A 19,039-nucleotide genomic window follows, 5' to 3' on the forward strand; every position below is an offset into this window, starting at 1 on the left:
AAAGTGCAGTTTGCCTTGGTTGGTTCTTCTGAATGAAATGTACGTCAACAGCTTATAGTTTTACATCATGTATTTACACAAACTCTTTTCAACAATTGTATTTACATTAAGTCAAAGAAAAGAGTGTTATAGTACTAAACATTTCACAAATATCAAAGCGAACACTAGCTAAACATACAAACTGCCAATCAACATGTCTGTTGTGACATAAAATGGTGATAAAAAATACAAAAAGCAATTTTTCTGAATAAAAAGAGTTGCATTGTTTATAATGTTGAAGACTTGCATTACAAAGGGTGCCCTACACATTTTGGACTACTTCAGAGTGAATCACTAAGATATACTGTATACTGTACTGTGTAATTCATTTCATTCAATTCAGGTCATTCAAGGGCACCTGATTTCACATTAGATGAGAAAAGGGGTGTTTCAATTTTGTGGTGGGCACACACAGTGCATTTGATTTTGCAGTGCAGAGGTCTCTGCAAAAACAGAGAACATACATTTATTTAAAACTACCGCAAATATTTTGAGATAAACATATGCATCAACAGCATGTCGGCTGAACGTACTGCGCCTGCGCAAAAGCCTAATTTTTCACGGTTTCCGTTAAATTTTTGGTCAACGTTGCATCAGAATTTTGCCTGTTGCATTAGATATCTTTTCCCACATAACATTTGGAAACTACTGACGGATGTTAACCTTATATACCCGAATACGACCTTATATGAGACGTTCTGCCAAAGTGCTATGCGCAATACATAACGGTTTTCGCACAAGTGCAGTACGTTCTGCCGACGTGCTTGCGTTTGAGATAACGTTCACTTATTGATCATGTCCTACTCTACAGTCTCAAGAGTTGTATCCACATGTATCGTCTCCTCTTCCTCGACTGAACTGATCACCCCGTTTACATGTTCTGGTGTGTGTGGGGAGGAGGACACTATGGACAGTCTCTCCTGCAGGAGGCTTCTTCGCTGTCTGGCCAGGTACATGATGTCATCCGCCATTTCTTGCACAGAGGAATAACGAGTCTTCTCAAAGTCAAACACATCTGTGATGAAGCCTTGAACCTGGTCCTGTTACAAGAGACAATTATTGAATGAAGTTATCAAAATAATCGACAAACAGTTCTGACATTTTAGTCGTTAGCAACGTATAGAGAACTTATTTGAAATACAAGTGTAGCGAAAAAATGTACAAATCACCACATGTTTAATGCTCCAAGCTAACCATTAGATTTCCTCCTTTCTATGTGCGAAAAGCAATTCCCTAGGGAATGCATTGGCGGAATTTTAAAAATATTTTCAACTCGATCGCAGCACTTTACCAAAAGCTCCTCCCCTGAGCCAAAAATGAACATTAGAACTGCATCCTCCCCTGCACAACTGTCCCACAGAGATATGCTAGCCTTAGCTTGGGATTCATTCTCCTAGTATGCAAAGCTATCCTACATCAATCTTTTTCTCCTTCTTCTGTCTGCTGCTAATTGAGTTTTCTCCAGTCTGTTCTGTTTCAGGCAAGGTTGGCAATCTGCTTTAGAAGATACTGTAGCTGTTGCAGTCTCTGTGGTGCCGTTGTATTATGTACTTTAGAAAAGTGATTTGTTGGCAACGTTGTCTAAGTCTACCATGGGGAGGGATGGAAAGTGCATAAAGCCTTGGGATAATGGGTTGTCAAGGGAGAGCTCTGCATGAGAGAATGCAGAACTGGTGCCAAACTATCCCAGTTAAACCAACCTTTGGCTAGTGGACAGAATTAAGCATCGTAAAACTCATTGAATAATGTCCTATACTTGGATACTTTATTGTGTCCGTTAGCAGACATTACATTAATTTTGTAAGCAGCTACATGTAATCTTCCCGGACATTAAAACATAAGACATACAAATTACATACTGTCCTATACATGTATGCCCCTTGGTGTCACCTGTAAAAATACTTGAATGTCACAACAAAAGACAACTTTCCCCCTTTTTACCTTGAAGAAATAGCAGAGTTGGTTGAGTTCCTCGTCTGTACCCAGAAACCCCCAGGCCAGGACAGGACTCACGTGCTCCGAGATAGCGTAGAAGTGTGCGATAAAACCATCCGGGTACTGAAAATGCAAACAGTCATACAGTTTATTCTATTTTATTATTTATTCTTTAATTCAGGCTTCTGGTCCATATTACTTGTACATATAAGAGCAGACGAACAGAGGATTGAGACATGGCATCAAACACAAGGAAAATCAAACTAGACCTAAAAAAACAAACTACTTATCTTGAAGTTCAAATTGCTGCTGCAGCATTCGCATCATCAAGCACAATATGTTAAGGTCTCCAAATTGCAAATAATATACACCTTTCTATCCATACTTTGAAACTTGCACCTGCGTTCTCCCTGCTAATGTCACTAAAGCTAAGCCCTTTGCATTAACCTCTGACGAGTCGGGTGGAGTTGGCTTCAAGTAGTGCAGCAGCCAAAAGAATAAATGAATCTGATTACGGAAGTACAGAAGCTGCAGGGTTTAATGGGTCACACAACTATATTCGTAAGTCTGAGAAATGTGTTCAATTCTTCAGTGAGTCTGGGTTGTGATGGTGATGACAATGGCTTAATTCTGTTCCAGGGTTGCCAGCTGAACACATTTCTGCTAAAAGCCTTCACATTATCACCTATATGTGGCTGTTATAACTGCACTTTCCTCGAAAATCAATCACTAATCCTTGCCATTCTAAATTGGAACATTTGTACAGCCAAAATGCATTTTTAAAAGCCAGCTATCACTATAAAAACCATATTGACCTCATACAGTTTGACAGACTGCGAATATTTGATACTGTCTCTTGGGTGATGAAAGGTCTATTCCTACTGTTACTGCCTTTTAGGATTTCTCCTTGAAAACTGACCCCTTCTTGCAGGACATATGTGCATAAATGCATCATGTTATGTGTACTTATATATAATAACAGTACAGGCAAAACCTTTGAACTGTATATGGAGGTTACTGACTTACTGTCATTACTAGCAACACTGTCTATGATGTGACTACCCCTATGATTTACTTATGAGCAGCATTCTTGAAGATACGTTTTTCTTGGGAACTAAGGTGTATATTGTGCAAATGTTTTCCGGTCTTCCCACAAATTTCCCGGTCAGCAAACCCCTCTCCCTTGAGTGGTTTTTTAGACCTGGTTTGACTGTATTTTACATGTATAAAAAGGATCTGGCTTGGTAGATCAAGGAAGTACTCTGAAGTAGTTCAGAGGACCAGAAAGTGAAGGAAAATTGGTACATGTAAGTGCGAGATGAAAGTCAAGGTCGTGAAATATGTTTTGAGCCCTCCGGGGGTAATATCCAGTTGCATTAAGGGCTGCTTTTCCATCAAAGGCTAAGATTATTACAGTTACATTCAAATAATAATAATAATATATCTGATTCACTAGAAGGAGAAATACAATTGGAAGATCAATCAGACCTGAGAATGGATCCCTCACTGAGATATTATTATAATTATATTAAATACAGGGTTGGTGATGAAATTGTTTACCTCATTCTGCATAAAAGAGGCACCGAGAGGGCATTGAAAAGAACATACGTGGAACACTGAACAAATGTACCATGTGTTACATACACTCAATACTATTGCAGGCACAGTTTAGAACATTCAAGACACTTACAACAAAGGTACTAGTATCTTAATTTGTAACATGACCATTAAAAAGACTACCTTGTACAAGCAATTACAATTAGGCAAACTGCAACTTGAACAGAAAGAACAGGTTCACTTTTGACACAAGTACTAGTAACATAATTCATCATTCTTCATCTTTCATAATTCATCACTCTAACAAATTACAAAAACATGTATATCAAGTGGACTATATAAAAATAAAACAAGTAGATGGTATATCTGGGGTTAATAATATTGAGATGAAAATTAAAACTCTATCATTACTAGCAACACCGTCTATGACGTAACTACATGTACCCTCTACATTTACTTACCAGCAGCATTCTGCGTTTTGCCTTGAGCACCGACCAGACAGCGGTAGCCAGGGCCTGGAACAGACCCAACAACAGGTTACATCAAAACAACAAGAAAATTTTTGAATAATATTTTACAGATGAAAGACTCACAGTAACATGTATTGTCTGGCTTATTCATAATTGTTCAAGGATGCCTAACATTTTTCCTTTACAGTGGTTTCAATCAAGGAAATACTGAACATTTCAATGTGTACACAAGAAGGAAAATTCTTGAATGATATTTTGCAGATGAAAGACTGTAACATAAATTGTATGGCAATACTATGCGGCATAGTCACAATTGTTGAAGGATGCCTACTCTAGTAACATTTTTCCTTCACAGTGTTTTAATCAAGATTTCAGAAGAAGTACAGTAATACTGTTACAGTAATAGACTAGATGTACAATGGATGATAATCTGTGTGCTTGATGAGCATAACAATAGCACATATAGAAAATTTCTAATGTGCATTTTAGTATCTGTTAATGAAATGTTATTTCTAGATGATATCTATGTGACTGTTACTCACCGTCTCCTTGAACCCGTTAGAGAGCCATCTGTTCTGCACCACAGCCGTCACTGAAGATGGCGGATTGGCCAAGTCGTCAAACGCGTCCAACAGGATAAAGTCTAGCACTACATCATAGAAAGACAAACACATCACCTGGAACATACAAGCAAAAGACCAATTAGCGCAAATTACACAAAAACCTGCATGAAACTTGATAGCAAAATATCTAACAGTTACTAATAGATCACTTGAGAAAGTAAAAGAATGTGAAAATGATCTCAAATGAGTTTAGCTCACTGAAGAGCTACATTTTGTACTCCCTCACTGGTCATAACACAGAAGACAGATGCTACTGTATGCACAGTATCTGAGTATTGCAGGTACATTTATTGTATATGTACCAGGAAATTACCCAGCTTATTAGCAAATTATTCAGCATTGAAAAGTGGACCATGCCTTAACATCTCTTCCCAAGGATTACAGCCCTTTCCAGTAGCGTACATGTCATGTGAGTGTAACAGCCGGGATTCAAACTCCGAACCTCCTGGTCCAGAGGCAGTGTCACTAACCGCTGGACTGTGCATGCTACAAATTAGCGTGTTTGAACTTTGAGTTTGAAAGATTTTTAGGACATACCCCCCTGGCCCTCAGCTCCTCAGCCATACTCTCCCAGTTGTTGGAGTCTTCACAATATCTCAACATGTCTTCAAACGCTTGTTGAAAGTCCTTAGGATCCTGCAGAAATAAAACAATTATAGTGTATGCTTCATTCGTGTAACATATATATTTTAGAAAACTGGAACTGATGAACGAAAGCATTGAACTTTAATTTTGACCACAAGAAGTTTGAAAGAAAAAAACAGACCAGACCTGCTAATTCAAAAGGAAATCCGCATGACTTCCTAGTGCTATCGCCTCAAGGACATTATACATGGCTGTATAAAGCTGTGTAATCCTATAGCAAATACAGATCTAGATTTGGTACCAAAAGTCTTCTTCAGCAAGTAGAAGGTTAACACTAAATAGCAAAATTAAATCCAATCTGTGAATGAATCTGAAACCACTCAACTGTTTGTATGCTAAAGGGCTGTGTACCTAATGCTTGTAAGATCTCAACATGTAGTGCACACTATACCTTCTCAGCTCTCCACATAAGTTCTGATATCAATTCCTTCCCAGTCTCTATCATCCACTGTCTCACTGTCTCATCTTCAAATAACAACTGCAAATCAACAAGGTTAGGTGTAACCGTGTAAGCACTCCTAGAACTTTGCAATGAGTTACAACACAAACTAAGTAAGTTCAGATAGTCAGCTGTTGAAAGTAGCATACAACTTACAAGTCTATTTATTAATTTTTTTTAGTAATAATCAATGATACACAAGTAGTTGTTGTGGTCTTTCTAGCACGTCAGCAGAACATAATGTCCCTGAGCAAAACCATAGTTCTGTTCAATGTTGGGTCAGCCTTACATCAGAATTTTGTCTATTGCAACAAGATATCTTCCCTGACACAACATTTGAAAACTGCAGACTGGAAATCATCCTTAGATACACAAACACGATCTTAAATGATACATTCTGTAAAGTGACATGCTATCCATGTTACGTTCCAAATTTAATGCAGGTGTAGTACGTTCTACCGACATGCTGATCTTTTTATATATTTCATGAACTGACAAAGTTTGGCTTTACTTAGTTTTTTTGGCTTTACTTTACTTTTTTTTTACTTAATTTAACCCGGGGCTCTCATACAAGTTGAGATTGTCACCTTGCCAGGCAGACTAGTTAAATCAAACAGCTACATTATCAGCATGTTTTCCAATTATAGCAGAAAAAAACTGTACATTGGCTCTTGTCTTACCTGGAATGCTTGTCTAACACAGTGGAGTTTTGCCATAAATTCTCTGTCGGAAAGACAGTCCAACATTCTAGTCCTGGAAATTGAAGATGGAAAGATGCTTTTCTTAAGTGTCTTAAATGCTCATGGTAGTACTTAAAGTTTCTTTCATTGTACCTGAGCACAGTAGAGGGAGCCATATGCTGCAATATATCAGACTTGAAAAAAAAACTAATGGCCAATCAGGACTAAGGAAAAAGCAAGAAATGACCATTCAGCACTAAGGACACAGCAGGAAGCACATCAGACACGAGTTTTACAATCTGATTAGTAGGGTGGACACAGCAAGAAAAACTACTATCTAAGTATCTGCTGAAAATTCTACAGACATAGGACCCAAACTTCATTGACTAGCTATTGTATAATCCACTCTTGTCTATATCCAGGTATGCAGAAGCTTTGTGAAGTACAGTGTGATTGGGAATCAAGCAATTGGGAAGACAGTAGACACGCTGGATTTCATTGCAAGTTTCCATACTTAAACATACTATCTAAAGTATTTTATATATGTGTCTGTGTGCATTGCATCAAATTGACAAATACATATAGAGTACCAGTAGTACCTTGTGGTCCGACAGGGAATTTCTTCATTATCCAGGAGGCCGCGTGCCGCCTCATACAGCTCCAAGGTGATGGGGACGACAGGAGTCTTCTCTCCTGATGCCAGCTCATCCTCATAGTCATCCTGCAACTCTTGCAACTAGCAGAAGACAACAAAACAACTTTTCAAGGATGTCTGAGAAACCTATCAATCCTCAAGTCAATGTTATATCCATTCTTATTTTTTGGCAAACCTGGTATTGAACCAGAACAAGTTGTGTCATCAGCATTTATTTACCTAACAATATTTGTCTGGTCTTCAATATTTAGGAATAGAGAACTCCAAGCTGCCTTCAAACTATTCTGCAAACTTTTAAGATTTTCAAACATCCTACAATGACTGGAAGGTACTCTTGGTTTTACAATATAGCCAACTACTTGAATGTAATAAATATAAAGTTGGCTGTTAAGTTACCCTACAGTTGTAAATGCGTAGATACTATAGTTAATTTTTTTTTTTAGAAATCGTGTGATAACATTGTGTACTGAAGGCATGATGCACTCTCATCACCTTTGACACAAGGACCACTGTCCTATTCTAGAACAACAGGTAAGGCCACCCCAAACTAGTGCGTGTGCACAAATAAAAAAAAATCCAGCCCAAAATAAAAAGGAATTTGCGGCAGTACTTAGTGACGTATATGACAAGCCGGCACATACTGGCTTTTTGCAGAATCGGCACTGTATGTATGTACTGAGATTTTTAGTTGTGGAGCTTTGGTAGCCTGGGTGCCCGGCTCCGTATTGTTGCTAACTACCATGGACTACCCAGGCCTAGAACCAGGCCAGAGCCTTGGTGGACACGATTTTCTTTTTTGAGAACAGGCGAAAATCAATGCGGATGCGGATGTCATCCATAAAATTAAGTTGGTGTGGCCTAATAAGAATTTTAGAATAGTCACACACAAGGTCTCAGCTTTTGCTATCACAGGTGAGTGGGACTTTACCTGTCCAGTGTGGAATGTACCATCTGTGGAGGAGGGGGTAACACACTGAGGGGACAGCCAGTCTAACATGTCTACAAGAGACTGCTGAAGAGAAAAGAAGTGGGGAGGGGGGTAGAAAACTCTGTAGATTGAGAACTTAGTTAACGTGTTAAAGAAATAAAGGAAACTCTTCAATCGTAAAAAGACAGCCTTTACAAATTCATAATAAAAGAGAAGTGATACTGCAGAAGAGAAACTAAAGCGAATGGAATAAAAAATAGAGACTAAAGCTTAAACAGGAGTGAGAGGACAAAACTACAATGAAAACAGGGCTGCATAAAGATTATGATTTTTGGTTTGTGGTTGTGTTTGTACTGTCCCTACCTCTTCTGCAGATACAAATGATCCGGTGGAGGAGGTCTCGTCTCTGCGCCAGTCCTGTAAGTACAGCTGGTCCAGCTCAGAGATGGCGTCCAAACCTGTCATGGTCGTGTCTCGAGACAGGCTGCTACAGATGGAAGATAGAACTTTTAGACCTTTCATACTCATCTTTTATTATGAAATGTTGCCTGGGTATAAAATTGGTGCATTGGGCTTCACTTTACAGACAGAAGACGAGTGAAAAAATTAGGACAAGCTACTGCAGGCATGGACAGAAGGCAGAAGTGTTTAACATCTGGATTTGCTGCATCAGGCATCTGTGGCTGGCAAAAGCTTTAACCTTGTGATTGGAGATACCGGTACAATGTAGATTATAGTTGGAACTAATTGAGAAAACAAAGCAAATCTCATATTCCTAACCTTTTATCATCCATTCCCTTTCTTGATATTTCTAACAATTTTCTTCCTAACTGTTTTAGTTCAAAGTACTTTAGTTTAAGGTACATGTACTTCACTTACCAAATGGAATGGTCCAGGAGAATATTGCGGCCATCCTCCTGTAGTCTGTACGCTCTCTGGAGTAATCTCTCTACCCGTTCTACCAACTCACTGTCATCAGCACCCTGCAAATACAAACAGTAGCATTTCTGACTATTTCACCACTGGATCAGTTAGCTTTGCTGTCATGTAACAATACTTAGACTGCAAATGCATGTGTGTCATATAGGCTATCTCCAAAGACCCATTTTTGGTTTCAAAGAGTTAAAGTAGTCAATTTAAGGTTAAACAGGGAAGGATGGAAAGCCTTTCATCTTTTCAGAAACACACTGTGGGCCCTCCCCAAGCAATAAAACAAGGGTACTCCCCTCTCCTTCAAATCCCAGCACCTCTTCCAAAATTTTCCAATTTAGGGTTTTCTCTTAGTATTTCCATGAAAATTTGCTGATTTTTCATCAACCAATTAGGGAGCAACTCTCCCCTAAGAATTTCTGGGGAGACCCCTGGATCATCTCTCCAGTGATTGCATAAGCCACTACATGAGAGTCTTTCTGTGGAGAATGATTTGTTCTCAGTCCTAAACTTTGTTACAGCCTAACAAGTACCGACCTCAGCCCCAGCTGCCCCCTCCCCTTTCTCCAACTCCAAAACTCTTTCCTCAGCTCTCATGGTGGCTATCTCCTCCCAGCAGTTAATGGCATGTTCCAGGTGCTGCATACCTGCAGGTGAGTTAAGTGTACATGTGATATAACTGTATCATACCGATAGGTGAATTTAACAATACCGCGTGCATGGCGGAGTCAGCTTTGAAATGGGCTTGAATGTGAGAACATCATGCAAATCTCTACACAATAGACAAGGGTTTAAGACTGCAATATGCAAGATTTAGACATAGATTTTTATCAAAATGAGCATAGTAACCTTTTGTGAATTTTGAGTTTTAAGCTTTTTCATGGTGCAGGTATTTCCATCAATACTAGTACTGACAAGAAACAACCTACAAACACAAAACATTCACACTAAATACATTGAAAATACTTCCTATTAATTTGGCAAACTACTGATAATAGTCCATGCAGTTTTATAAATAAACAAAATATTACAATGGACACATTTGTACAAAACATATACAGCACTATTACTAGATGTTGATAGACTGGTGGCACACCTTTTAACCCTGGATGATTTACACATGGAAGAGACAGAGAGACGGGATGAGACATGACAGGTACATGTAGGGTATTGTAAAGAAAAACATGTAATCAAACAAAATGGAGATAGAGAGAAGTTCTATGTTGTTGTATCTTGTTGGTTTCTAACAGAGTTTCAAAAACTCATGTGGGGAGCACAGTTAGCTGAAACTTTATGAACATGAATATGTGAGATGTGGAAGGAATAAAAGTGTTTGTATGTAACATTATGTTTCTAAGGCTAAGCTAAACCATTTTGTTGGTAAGTAATTTACAATGTATACCATTAATACTGAATACAATGGTGGTTCTGATGATATGTTTTATCATTATGTATTGGTAAAACAACACAAAACTAGAGATCTTACACAAAGGTGCTGTGAAGACTTGGAAAGAGTTTTCATTAGACTAAGCGTAGCATACCAGCAAAATTTGCCCCCCAAAATGCAGGAAGTAGTATTTCAAAATTTTCCTGTTAGAGCATACCCTCTGGTACCCTACATTTTGTTTGACAGGTTGTTACATCAAACAAAATTGCGATGACAGAAAAAAATTCAGACTGGCCTAGATCACAGGTGTAACGCCTGCACCTGACTCACCTGTCTGGAAGATCTGTGCAGGTGCCATGTCGATGTTGTCCGTCTGCAGGGTCCGCTCCGAGCACGCGCTGCGGACGGAGGTGAGAGAACCGTGCAGGCTGGAGCGCGTGAGAGAATGTCGTCTACTCGTGCTGCTGGACACAGACGCCGTACTGATGGTCCGCACGTGGCTGCCCACCATCGGGGAGGAGGAGCCTGGGGGACACATGCAAATGATGGACTAGTAAAGCCTACTAAAGGCACAAACTACTAATAATGCTATAACATAAAGACTGATGTCTATGACACATTCAACGTCTACTCACTAGTACTGTGCACTTTCCACTCACTCACTCACTCACTCACTCACTCACTCACTCACTCACTCACTCACTCACTCACTCACTCACTCACTCACTCACTCACTCACTCACTCACTCATTCACTCAGCATAGCAGAAAAAGGAGCACAGTGCCACTTGTCAAAGGAGAATCATAGTATTATCACATGTACAGGACATATACAACATTGTTACGGGAATGGGACCTGCATCAGAAGCTTCAAATAGGTGCAAACTATGATATGCAACTACAAAAGGTGGTTACAGCAATTACTGAGTATGTATTCCATATCAGCAAATATTGTACCACCACAAGTCCACAACAACCCACCTCCCTCCACATTAGCAGGGCTCCTGGCCCGTGGTGTACTCGTGCTGACATGGAGACTCACGGCCTCCGCAAAGTCTTTCTCCGCAGCTCTGGGGCTACGGGCGGGGTTCGGTCTCGTCCTACGCCGGAAATACCTCGCAGCAATGCTGAGCAACGTCACGCTGACCGCTACGGCAAAGCCCACTTTGGAGTAGATACTTATCGGCATTCTACCTGTCATAGATGTGCAGGAGAATAAATACACTTGCTATAAAATTGCAACATGATGTAACCCAACACTAGTTACCATGGCGACAGACATCGGGTTCAGGTCATTGCCCTTATTTGTTTGGAGAAGAAGAAGAAACTGAGCAAAAACAATGTTTTCCTTCAGTAAACATAAATCAAATACAACTGGTGTGAACAAGGAGTGGACGTTTGATATATTATAACCTTCTTGGTATGAACGACTTGTGTAATGAGGGTCTGCATGCCCTTTTTCGTTAACCGTTATGGGCTATTTTAATTCACCGTTAATCGTTGCCAACCCGCTCTAATTCAACGTTAAGCGTTATCGGTATATTCATCGTGAAGCGTTATTGGTCGTTTTAATTCAACGTAAAGCGTTATTTGTCATCCTAAATTCAGCGTTAAGCGTTAATGAACAATTCTTCGTTACGCCTAATTTTGCCTTTCAAAGTGCAGGAAAATGCGTCATTGAAGGTTCAAAAATACAAAATTCCCCCCCCCTACATATTTGCTCGCGCCTTTGGCGCTCGACTCGCGCTTCTGCGCTCGGTCCCTTCGGCTCTATCCAGCAGCAACTTTCCGTCAATTACCGGAAGTTTGCGGAGAGATACAGAATTTTTTTAACGAATCCGTCAAACAAAATTAACAAAATCTTGAGTAAAAATATGAAAACATCAGAGGGACCAACAAACACTCTCAACACCATGATATGCCTCTCAAAATGCGGGAAATTGCGTTTTTGAAGGCTTAAAAATCGTAAAATCGGACCCCCCTAGAAGGCACTTCCCCACCCCCCCACCCCCAAATCCATCGGTAAAAACTCGGCTAACGGAAAAAAGTCAAGCTGGGTAGAGCCCTGGCCGACGTCGACTCGGACTCCCCTTTATTTGTGGACGCACTCGGGACCAGGGCAAGCGGGAAACACAGGGAACCTTTAATGCGTGCTTCATTACATGTACGGTATACGTAATTTTGTCAGTGATCACCTTTTCTCACAAAGCGAGATGTCAAATCCAGTGCAGCTCGAAAAAAAGCCTGTCAATTTACCGTTAAGCGTTGCCGACCGTCCTGATTTTACCGTTAAGCGTTATCGTCCCTGCCGAATTTACCGTTAACCGTTGCCAGGACCCCCCCATGCAGACCCTCTGTAATAACTAACTTGTTCACAACGACCATCAACATTGAAACACATGAGAGAGCTTGTATAACCTATCGGAGTTTAATGCATGGGCTGGTCAGTATATCTGGACACATCTAGGCCAAAACAGCAACAGGTAGGTTTGTGACGCAAGTCGGCGTCACAAAATGATGTTAGCCATATCATGTGATACTAGATACTGGCCAGAGCATTTCTCAAGGCTACTATGCTATTATAAGGTCATTATCGGAAGCTAGAAACTAAATCGACGTTGCCTAATGCACATGGAGGCTATAAAATATATCAATCTGAAATTCTACATTGAACAGATGTCTTGGTTGACCCACGTGTGGTTAGCAATGATGCAAGAAACCGGAAGATGTCTCACGCCCTCCCCCCTCTTTTTTTCGCCCCGTATCTTCGACTGATATGGGTCTCAAATGAGTCTTTAGTTAGCCTATTTAGATCGTAATTGTGCACGAACCATGCAAGATCATTAGCTAGTCAAGAAAAGGCACCGATTACCTGCTAACCTTGAAAAAGCACACGACCTTACGTGCTTGTGTACAGCTTGGTCGCCGCCATAAAGGTTTTAATGCTATTCGTTCTCTGATTGGTCAACTGCTTACAAGGTCATGATTTTGACCAATCAACAAGCGTTTTGCTAAAAGTCAATACCATTCTCATCATAGGACCAAAGACTGAACTTTTTAACGAAAATATCACTAAGTAAGGACAAAAGATAAACTTTTTATAACGAATATGCAGAAGTACATACATATAATTTGCCATAGTATATGCATGACTGTGTCATACAAACTATGTTTGCTTCTAATAAAAAAATTACAAACACCCCTTAAAACAAGTGGATTGCACCAAAAGTGCAAAATGGCGGCGACAATTAGCGGAGGAGGAGTTTCCACGGTTTCTCACACCCCTCAGGTGCGCTAGACGTCAGGAATACACGTTTTTAGTGGCTTGCATGAGTCTTCAAGGTTTAAGGATCCTGCAGTTGTGCTGGTCTTATACAGTAGCTGAGAAAAGCTGTGCTTTATGATGCAGATTCTCTGCCCCCCTCCCCACTCTAAGTTTGAAGAAAGTGTGAGAAAGGAGAAAGTGGTAGACCACAATAACAACGTTGCGGTATTTTTCGGCAATAGCGACTTATATAGTCAAAAATTATAATATGTGGTAATAATTATAATTATGTGTTATGCTCAAGTAGTCTTTTCCATCGATAGACGTTCTTTCTTAATGATAACTGCTCCCAAAAAAAATTATGCAGAGATTGAATTCTCAGTGGTTGGAGGTGATAAAGTTATGGAGGAGGCAACAACAATTTGAATTTTCACACGTCCCTATTATCAGCACAGCTTACATGTACATTGACTTAATGTTAGTCATTTGACCACAGTACATCCTGACCATTGAAAAACATTAATAAAGCCGCATTGTTTTTGCCAATTTGCTTATTGATGCATGTTATGTTATTACACATTATAACATACTTTTTTTATCTGCCTTTATATCAATCACAAAGGAGTTGCAGGCAGAGATCAAGACATTCGTCCAGGGCAAACATGCGACGTTTGGGCACAAGCTGACTTTGGAGGAGCATGCCAGAAGCGCCCTCTCTCTGCTGAGGACTGTACCTGCAGCCCGCTCGGCCGTGCTGGAGTTCCTGCAGGGGATCTTTGATGAAGCAGTCAATTCTCACATCCTGCAGATCGAGAGTGAAGGTTCAGGTAAGAAGATATACAGTGTGAGATTTTAACTTATCCTGTTTTAAACAATAGTACTGGTACCGAAAATAGTTTCATCGGGTTGGTAAAGTATGGGATTCAGGAGTTTTCTTTTACACAACCAAAATATCTCACCTAATTGCCACCTACATCGGCTACATATAGTGGCGGGAAGCAGAACTCCAGTAGTCCAGTTAGAAGCTCTGAGGAAGGTGTCTGATGGACACTGACATGTCAACACTTCGGTGATATATATATATTTTGGTTGTGTATCCTAATGGTACTGGTACTGGTACTACATGTAGTAATGTACTGCACAGTATATACTCCAGCAGTACTCAATACTCCCAGTTTTTCTTTTACCATTTTTATAAATTCAACAGTGCATCGAGTTGGAGCTTGGATGTCAAACTGGAGTATAACTATAAGGTACCTGCCTGTAGAAGTTAGAATACTACATGTACATGTGAACAAGCAAATGTATAGAATAGCAGTCATTTTAAGTCACTGGTTCATCTTGAATTTTTTATCCTTAATTTTTCTTCTTTGCTTGGTATCTGTAGGGACAGTGGGTCCTAACCTGGACCCAGTCATACAGGAGGTGTGCAGTGTTTTACTGGGGTTTGTCAAGGTCAACCCTCAAGCCTGGGCTCCTCTTATTTCTGCTGTAAGTACACTTTTGTATCATACTGCATCAGGCTGATGTATGAACCATTTATTTGCCCATTTGGTTCACTGTTATACTTTCAATGTAAACTTTATTACAATGTCATGTAGTTTATGAAATTAATCAAGTCTGTAAAAAAATGTCTGTTGTGTTCAATGTCCACATTTTAGTTGGAATGTCATAAAAATGTAAGCTTAATAATGCTTTGCAATATTCATTTTGCTCTATTGCAGTGGTCCATTGACCTTCTGGGACAGATTAGCACCAAGTATGCAGGAAGAAGAGGTATTTGTTTGCAGTTATTATTATGATATTGTATGAGATGTACCAGGCTTATGATTTGTCAAGCATTTTAAGGTACTATCAGTCTGGAATTTAAAAATAGCATTCCCATGATAAGTCAAAGTAGTAGTGTGTAGTGTAGTTCTGTTGTCAGTAAAAGTTGTTGAATAATATGATTTTTTTCTGTACCAAGGAGTCCCTCATTCCTCCAGCCTGAATGAACTGTTACAGCTATGGATGACTTGCAAAGGTACAAAGGATTTATAAATGTGTTTTAGATAGTATACTCACCAGTATTTGCCAAAGGAGTTTTATTGCATAATCACCATACAGGTTAACCTTCAGCTAACCATTTTGTTAAGTTTGCATTTACATGTACATTATATATACTGCTATGGCTGTAACACTAAGAGAGTTGTTGAGTGTATAATCAATGGCACTTCTCAATGTATCTATTTTACAGCAACAAGAACACTAATGGATATCTACACCCAGTGTTTAGCAGCCATGTAAGTATTCTTTGTTGATCATAGCTTCGAAGTGTGTATCAATCAATACTCAAAACTGGGAAAGAAGCCAACAACCAGCTAACAAGTAAAATCCTTAGGAACCTAGCTATAGAGAAAAAAATAAATGAAACAACTGTTTTAGATGGAAACTCTACCAAGAAAATCTGTTGATAGTTTGACTGGTCATATTAGCTTTTTTAACTCAATACTAACTCATTAGTAATTTTGCATTTGACAGGACTGGTAGCTCAGCGGACCTGTGCGTAGATGCACTACTGGACACCTCAGTGCAACACTCTCCACACTTTGACTGGGTGGTGGCTCATATTGGGTAAGGCCACTTGTGTTCTCTTATCAAAGCAAAGTTGGCTTGCCAATACAACATGTGGACATGGATGTGTATGGCTCACCCAGTATGTATGTGCTACATGAATATTCTTCAGCACCAGGGACAGTGTATATGTGAATGAGTATGACAGAGACTACAAGTGTGCTATGTAAATGTTGTTCAGAACCAAGGACAGGGCATGTGTGAATGAGTGTGACAGAGGGCATGTGTTAGGTGAGTATTGTTCAGCACCAAGGACAGGGCATGTATGAATGAGTATAACAGTGTCTTTGATGAAAGCTTTTCAGCACCAGGAGATAAAGCCTGACACTCTGATTTTGATATTTTCCCTATACACACAAAGGTGTTGGAAGGGATTTTACTTGCTAAGATACCCTGTTCTGTTCAGGTCATCCTTCCCCAACACCATCATCACCCGTGTGCTGTCCTGTGGTCTGAAGGACTTCTGTAGCCACAGCAGCAGCAAGGCCACAGAGAGCCATGTTCCCAAGCTGGCGTCTGTGGTGGGCATCCTGGGCCACCTGGCCGCTCATCACGCACAGGACATCAGGGAGGCCCTGCTGCAGCTCTTCCATGTAGGGCTGGATATACTTCAATATTCCCATTCCTGATATCTATGTTAATGTGTCACTGTAATCATCATTCATTTTTGTATTTTTTAAGAAAACTCCTTCTTTGATGCAAAAGTGTTACTGTATTAATCATTCAGTCAGTCAAGTTTGTTTTTGATTGAATATTATAATATGTGTTTCTTTTTTTTCTGTAAAAGTCATTACTAGTTGAATGGAAAAATTCTCTTGACCGGACAAATTGCAACTGGCATGTACTGCAATATCACTTGTTTTTAACATCAAGCAGTTATCCTTAAAATTTCTTAATTTATTGTTATGAAAAGGTATAGTCCAACTCCTACCATAGTCTACAGACAGTAGTTAAAGAAGGTGGGTGCCCTCCATTGTAGGTTTCACTTTTTGCATGTATTTGTGGCTGTTTCCCCAGGTCAGTCTAAGTGAGAGTAAACAGGAACAGTACACGGTGCCGTTCCTACTGGAGCTGGCTACCATGTCTCCCATGCTGCTCAGGGTCATCACAACTGACCTGGTCGACTCATGTAAGTAGTGATAGTACTCAGTAGGCTGAGTGCTCACTTTGCATTCAATAGGTCATGAAACCAGGGTCATCACAACTGACTAGTCATCCAAGAATTTAAACATAATACATGTTGCTCACAGTATGGTAGATGGACACACACCACTATGACTGGACTAGCCCAATAGCTTAGTTTGAAGGATTTAACTTAAACCATAATCACCTACGGAGACATAAAGTCAAAAGTAGTTTGCTTCCTGTAAGCAATCAGCCATCTTGAGTAAAAGTGAGGAGTTTTGTTCACAACAAATCTTAGATTTTGTAAATGTTGTTTGTGTACCCTCCACAGTGAGTGCTGATGTACTGAACCAGTTGGCAAGGCAGTTGTCTAAAGGAAGGTCCAAGGCAGACATGGAAGGGTATGGATGGATATTTTTCACTCTTTAAGTCTTAGTTCTCAGCATATATCAAGACATATATAGAGTGATCAAACCTTATTGTGAATGCTATTCAGCACCAGGGACAGGGTAAGTGTGTAGAATTACATGTACTACTATTGGAAACAATAATCATTGATTGTCATTCAGTACCAAGGACAGGGCAAATGAGAATGTTACTACAGGTAAAAGCAGAATGTGCACGGTGCTGAATGTTTTTCAGCACCATGGACTGACATATACTAGTAACCCAATTCGTAACTCTTTCTTTGATACTTATGTGTGAAATATATTAAGAGATTTGCTCTCCTGTTGTTCATGCATGTCTCCATTACATGATTACCATACAGATATAATTTATAACCATGTTACCTGACTCCCGTTGACAGACTGATATCCCTGGTGGTTCACCTCATCACTAAAACCAGCAGTGGCTGCCAGAAGGTCCTGAAGTTCCTACTGGATACTGCCTGTCCAATCAACCAGAAAGGTAGGTTATAATTACATATAAACTGTGCACAACAAAGGCTTAAAAAGACTGGGAAGTTTATGTCAAGTGCTAGGTGTAAATGTATTGAGAAACAGTTAAGTTGTTGATTAGGCTTTGGAAGCACTGAAGCTTGTATGCATTTGCTTTCAGATGAAGTGCCACTGGACCCTGCTGTGCAACAGACATGCACAGTCATTCTGGTAAGTATGTTTGCTAATTTTTTCTGTTTAAAGAAAATTTTGATTGAGGTGTCTGTGAATTTGGCTGTATCACACTTGCAGCTTTCCCCTACTTTTGCTAAAGCTGTGCATCCTAATCATAACTGAACACTTCAAATATGATCCTTCAAAGTCAACTGACCCTAACATTTTGCTTGTTGAAACCTGTCAATACTTTTCTGTTATTATAGAACACCCTTGTAGCAGACCTGCAGAAGTTGGTGTTTGGAAGGGCCAACAGGGAGACATCACAGAAATCCTCTTCCTCTCAGAGTTACAAGGACACAGGACACACTTGTGTCAGGAGATGCTATTGGTCAATGGTAACAGGTATGCAACTGTCAATCACAGTTAATCTTGACTGTCATTCTTTAGTTGTATGGGCAAGATACATATGAGAAGCACGTTGGCAGAACGTACTGCACCTGCATGCGCGAAATTCCTTATATATTGTACAAAGCACTTTGGCAGAACATCTCATATAAGCTTATATAAGTTCAACATCTGCAACAGGCAAAGTTCTGATACAACATTGACCAAACATCCAACAAAAACCAACCAAAATTTCTCATGTACGTATACATTTTAAAAAGATTCTCATCTTAGTAAGTACTAACGTATA

At 39.8% G+C, this 19,039-nt stretch overlaps 2 protein-coding genes across 2 annotated transcripts in view; one reads left to right on the forward strand and one right to left on the reverse strand.

Annotated features, from left to right (window-relative positions):
* Positions 1–670: 670 nt before the first annotated feature.
* On the reverse strand, positions 671–13,256 carry LOC109484646 (mitoguardin 2-like). Its single transcript, XM_019787993.1, has 14 exons — positions 13,160–13,256; positions 11,269–11,481; positions 10,619–10,813; positions 9,439–9,548; positions 8,851–8,954; positions 8,335–8,458; positions 6,988–7,124; positions 6,389–6,461; positions 5,661–5,747; positions 5,162–5,260; positions 4,544–4,678; positions 3,993–4,046; positions 1,981–2,097; positions 671–1,079 (listed from the first exon to the last, which is right to left on the reverse strand). The coding sequence occupies exons 2-14, from the start codon at positions 11,474–11,476 to the stop codon at positions 840–842; spliced, it is 1,683 nt and encodes a 560-aa protein (XP_019643552.1). The 5' UTR covers positions 11,477–11,481; positions 13,160–13,256; the 3' UTR covers positions 671–839.
* A 234-nt stretch (positions 13,257–13,490) lies between these two features.
* The window catches only part of LOC109484634 (integrator complex subunit 5-like), a 12,641-nt gene continuing 7,092 nt past the window's right edge, over positions 13,491–19,039 (forward strand). The window contains 14 exon segments of the mRNA XM_019787981.1: positions 13,491–13,576; positions 14,175–14,379; positions 14,940–15,043; positions 15,277–15,328; positions 15,519–15,575; positions 15,789–15,834; positions 16,073–16,165; positions 16,572–16,758; positions 17,183–17,294; positions 17,622–17,691; positions 18,099–18,199; positions 18,350–18,399; positions 18,609–18,648; positions 18,651–18,747. Of these exon segments, the coding sequence (XP_019643540.1) occupies positions 13,523–13,576; positions 14,175–14,379; positions 14,940–15,043; positions 15,277–15,328; positions 15,519–15,575; positions 15,789–15,834; positions 16,073–16,165; positions 16,572–16,758; positions 17,183–17,294; positions 17,622–17,691; positions 18,099–18,199; positions 18,350–18,399; positions 18,609–18,648; positions 18,651–18,747 (1,268 nt within the window). The 5' untranslated portion in view covers positions 13,491–13,522.

This window comes from Branchiostoma belcheri, unplaced genomic scaffold (genome assembly GCF_001625305.1).
Source record: "Branchiostoma belcheri isolate BF01 breed outbred unplaced genomic scaffold, Haploidv18h27 scaffold7, whole genome shotgun sequence".
NCBI classification, from domain to species: domain Eukaryota; kingdom Metazoa; phylum Chordata; class Leptocardii; order Amphioxiformes; family Branchiostomatidae; genus Branchiostoma; species Branchiostoma belcheri.

What these genes read in the sequence shown, in the direction of transcription:
- LOC109484646 (XM_019787993.1), bottom strand. Translation starts at nt 11,476, where the DNA reads ATGCCGATAAGTATCTACTCCAAAGTGGGCTTTGCCGTAGCGGTCAGC. An exon ending in CATTTGTATCTGCAGAAGAG is followed by an intron (nt 7,125 to 8,334) that starts GTAGGGACAGTA and finishes GTCTTCTGCTAG; the next exon opens with TTGCAAGAGTTGCAGGATGA. An exon ending in CAAAACGCAGAATGCTGCTG is followed by an intron (nt 2,098 to 3,992) that starts GTAAGTAAATGT and finishes TTGCATTTTCAG; the next exon opens with TACCCGGATGGTTTTATCGC.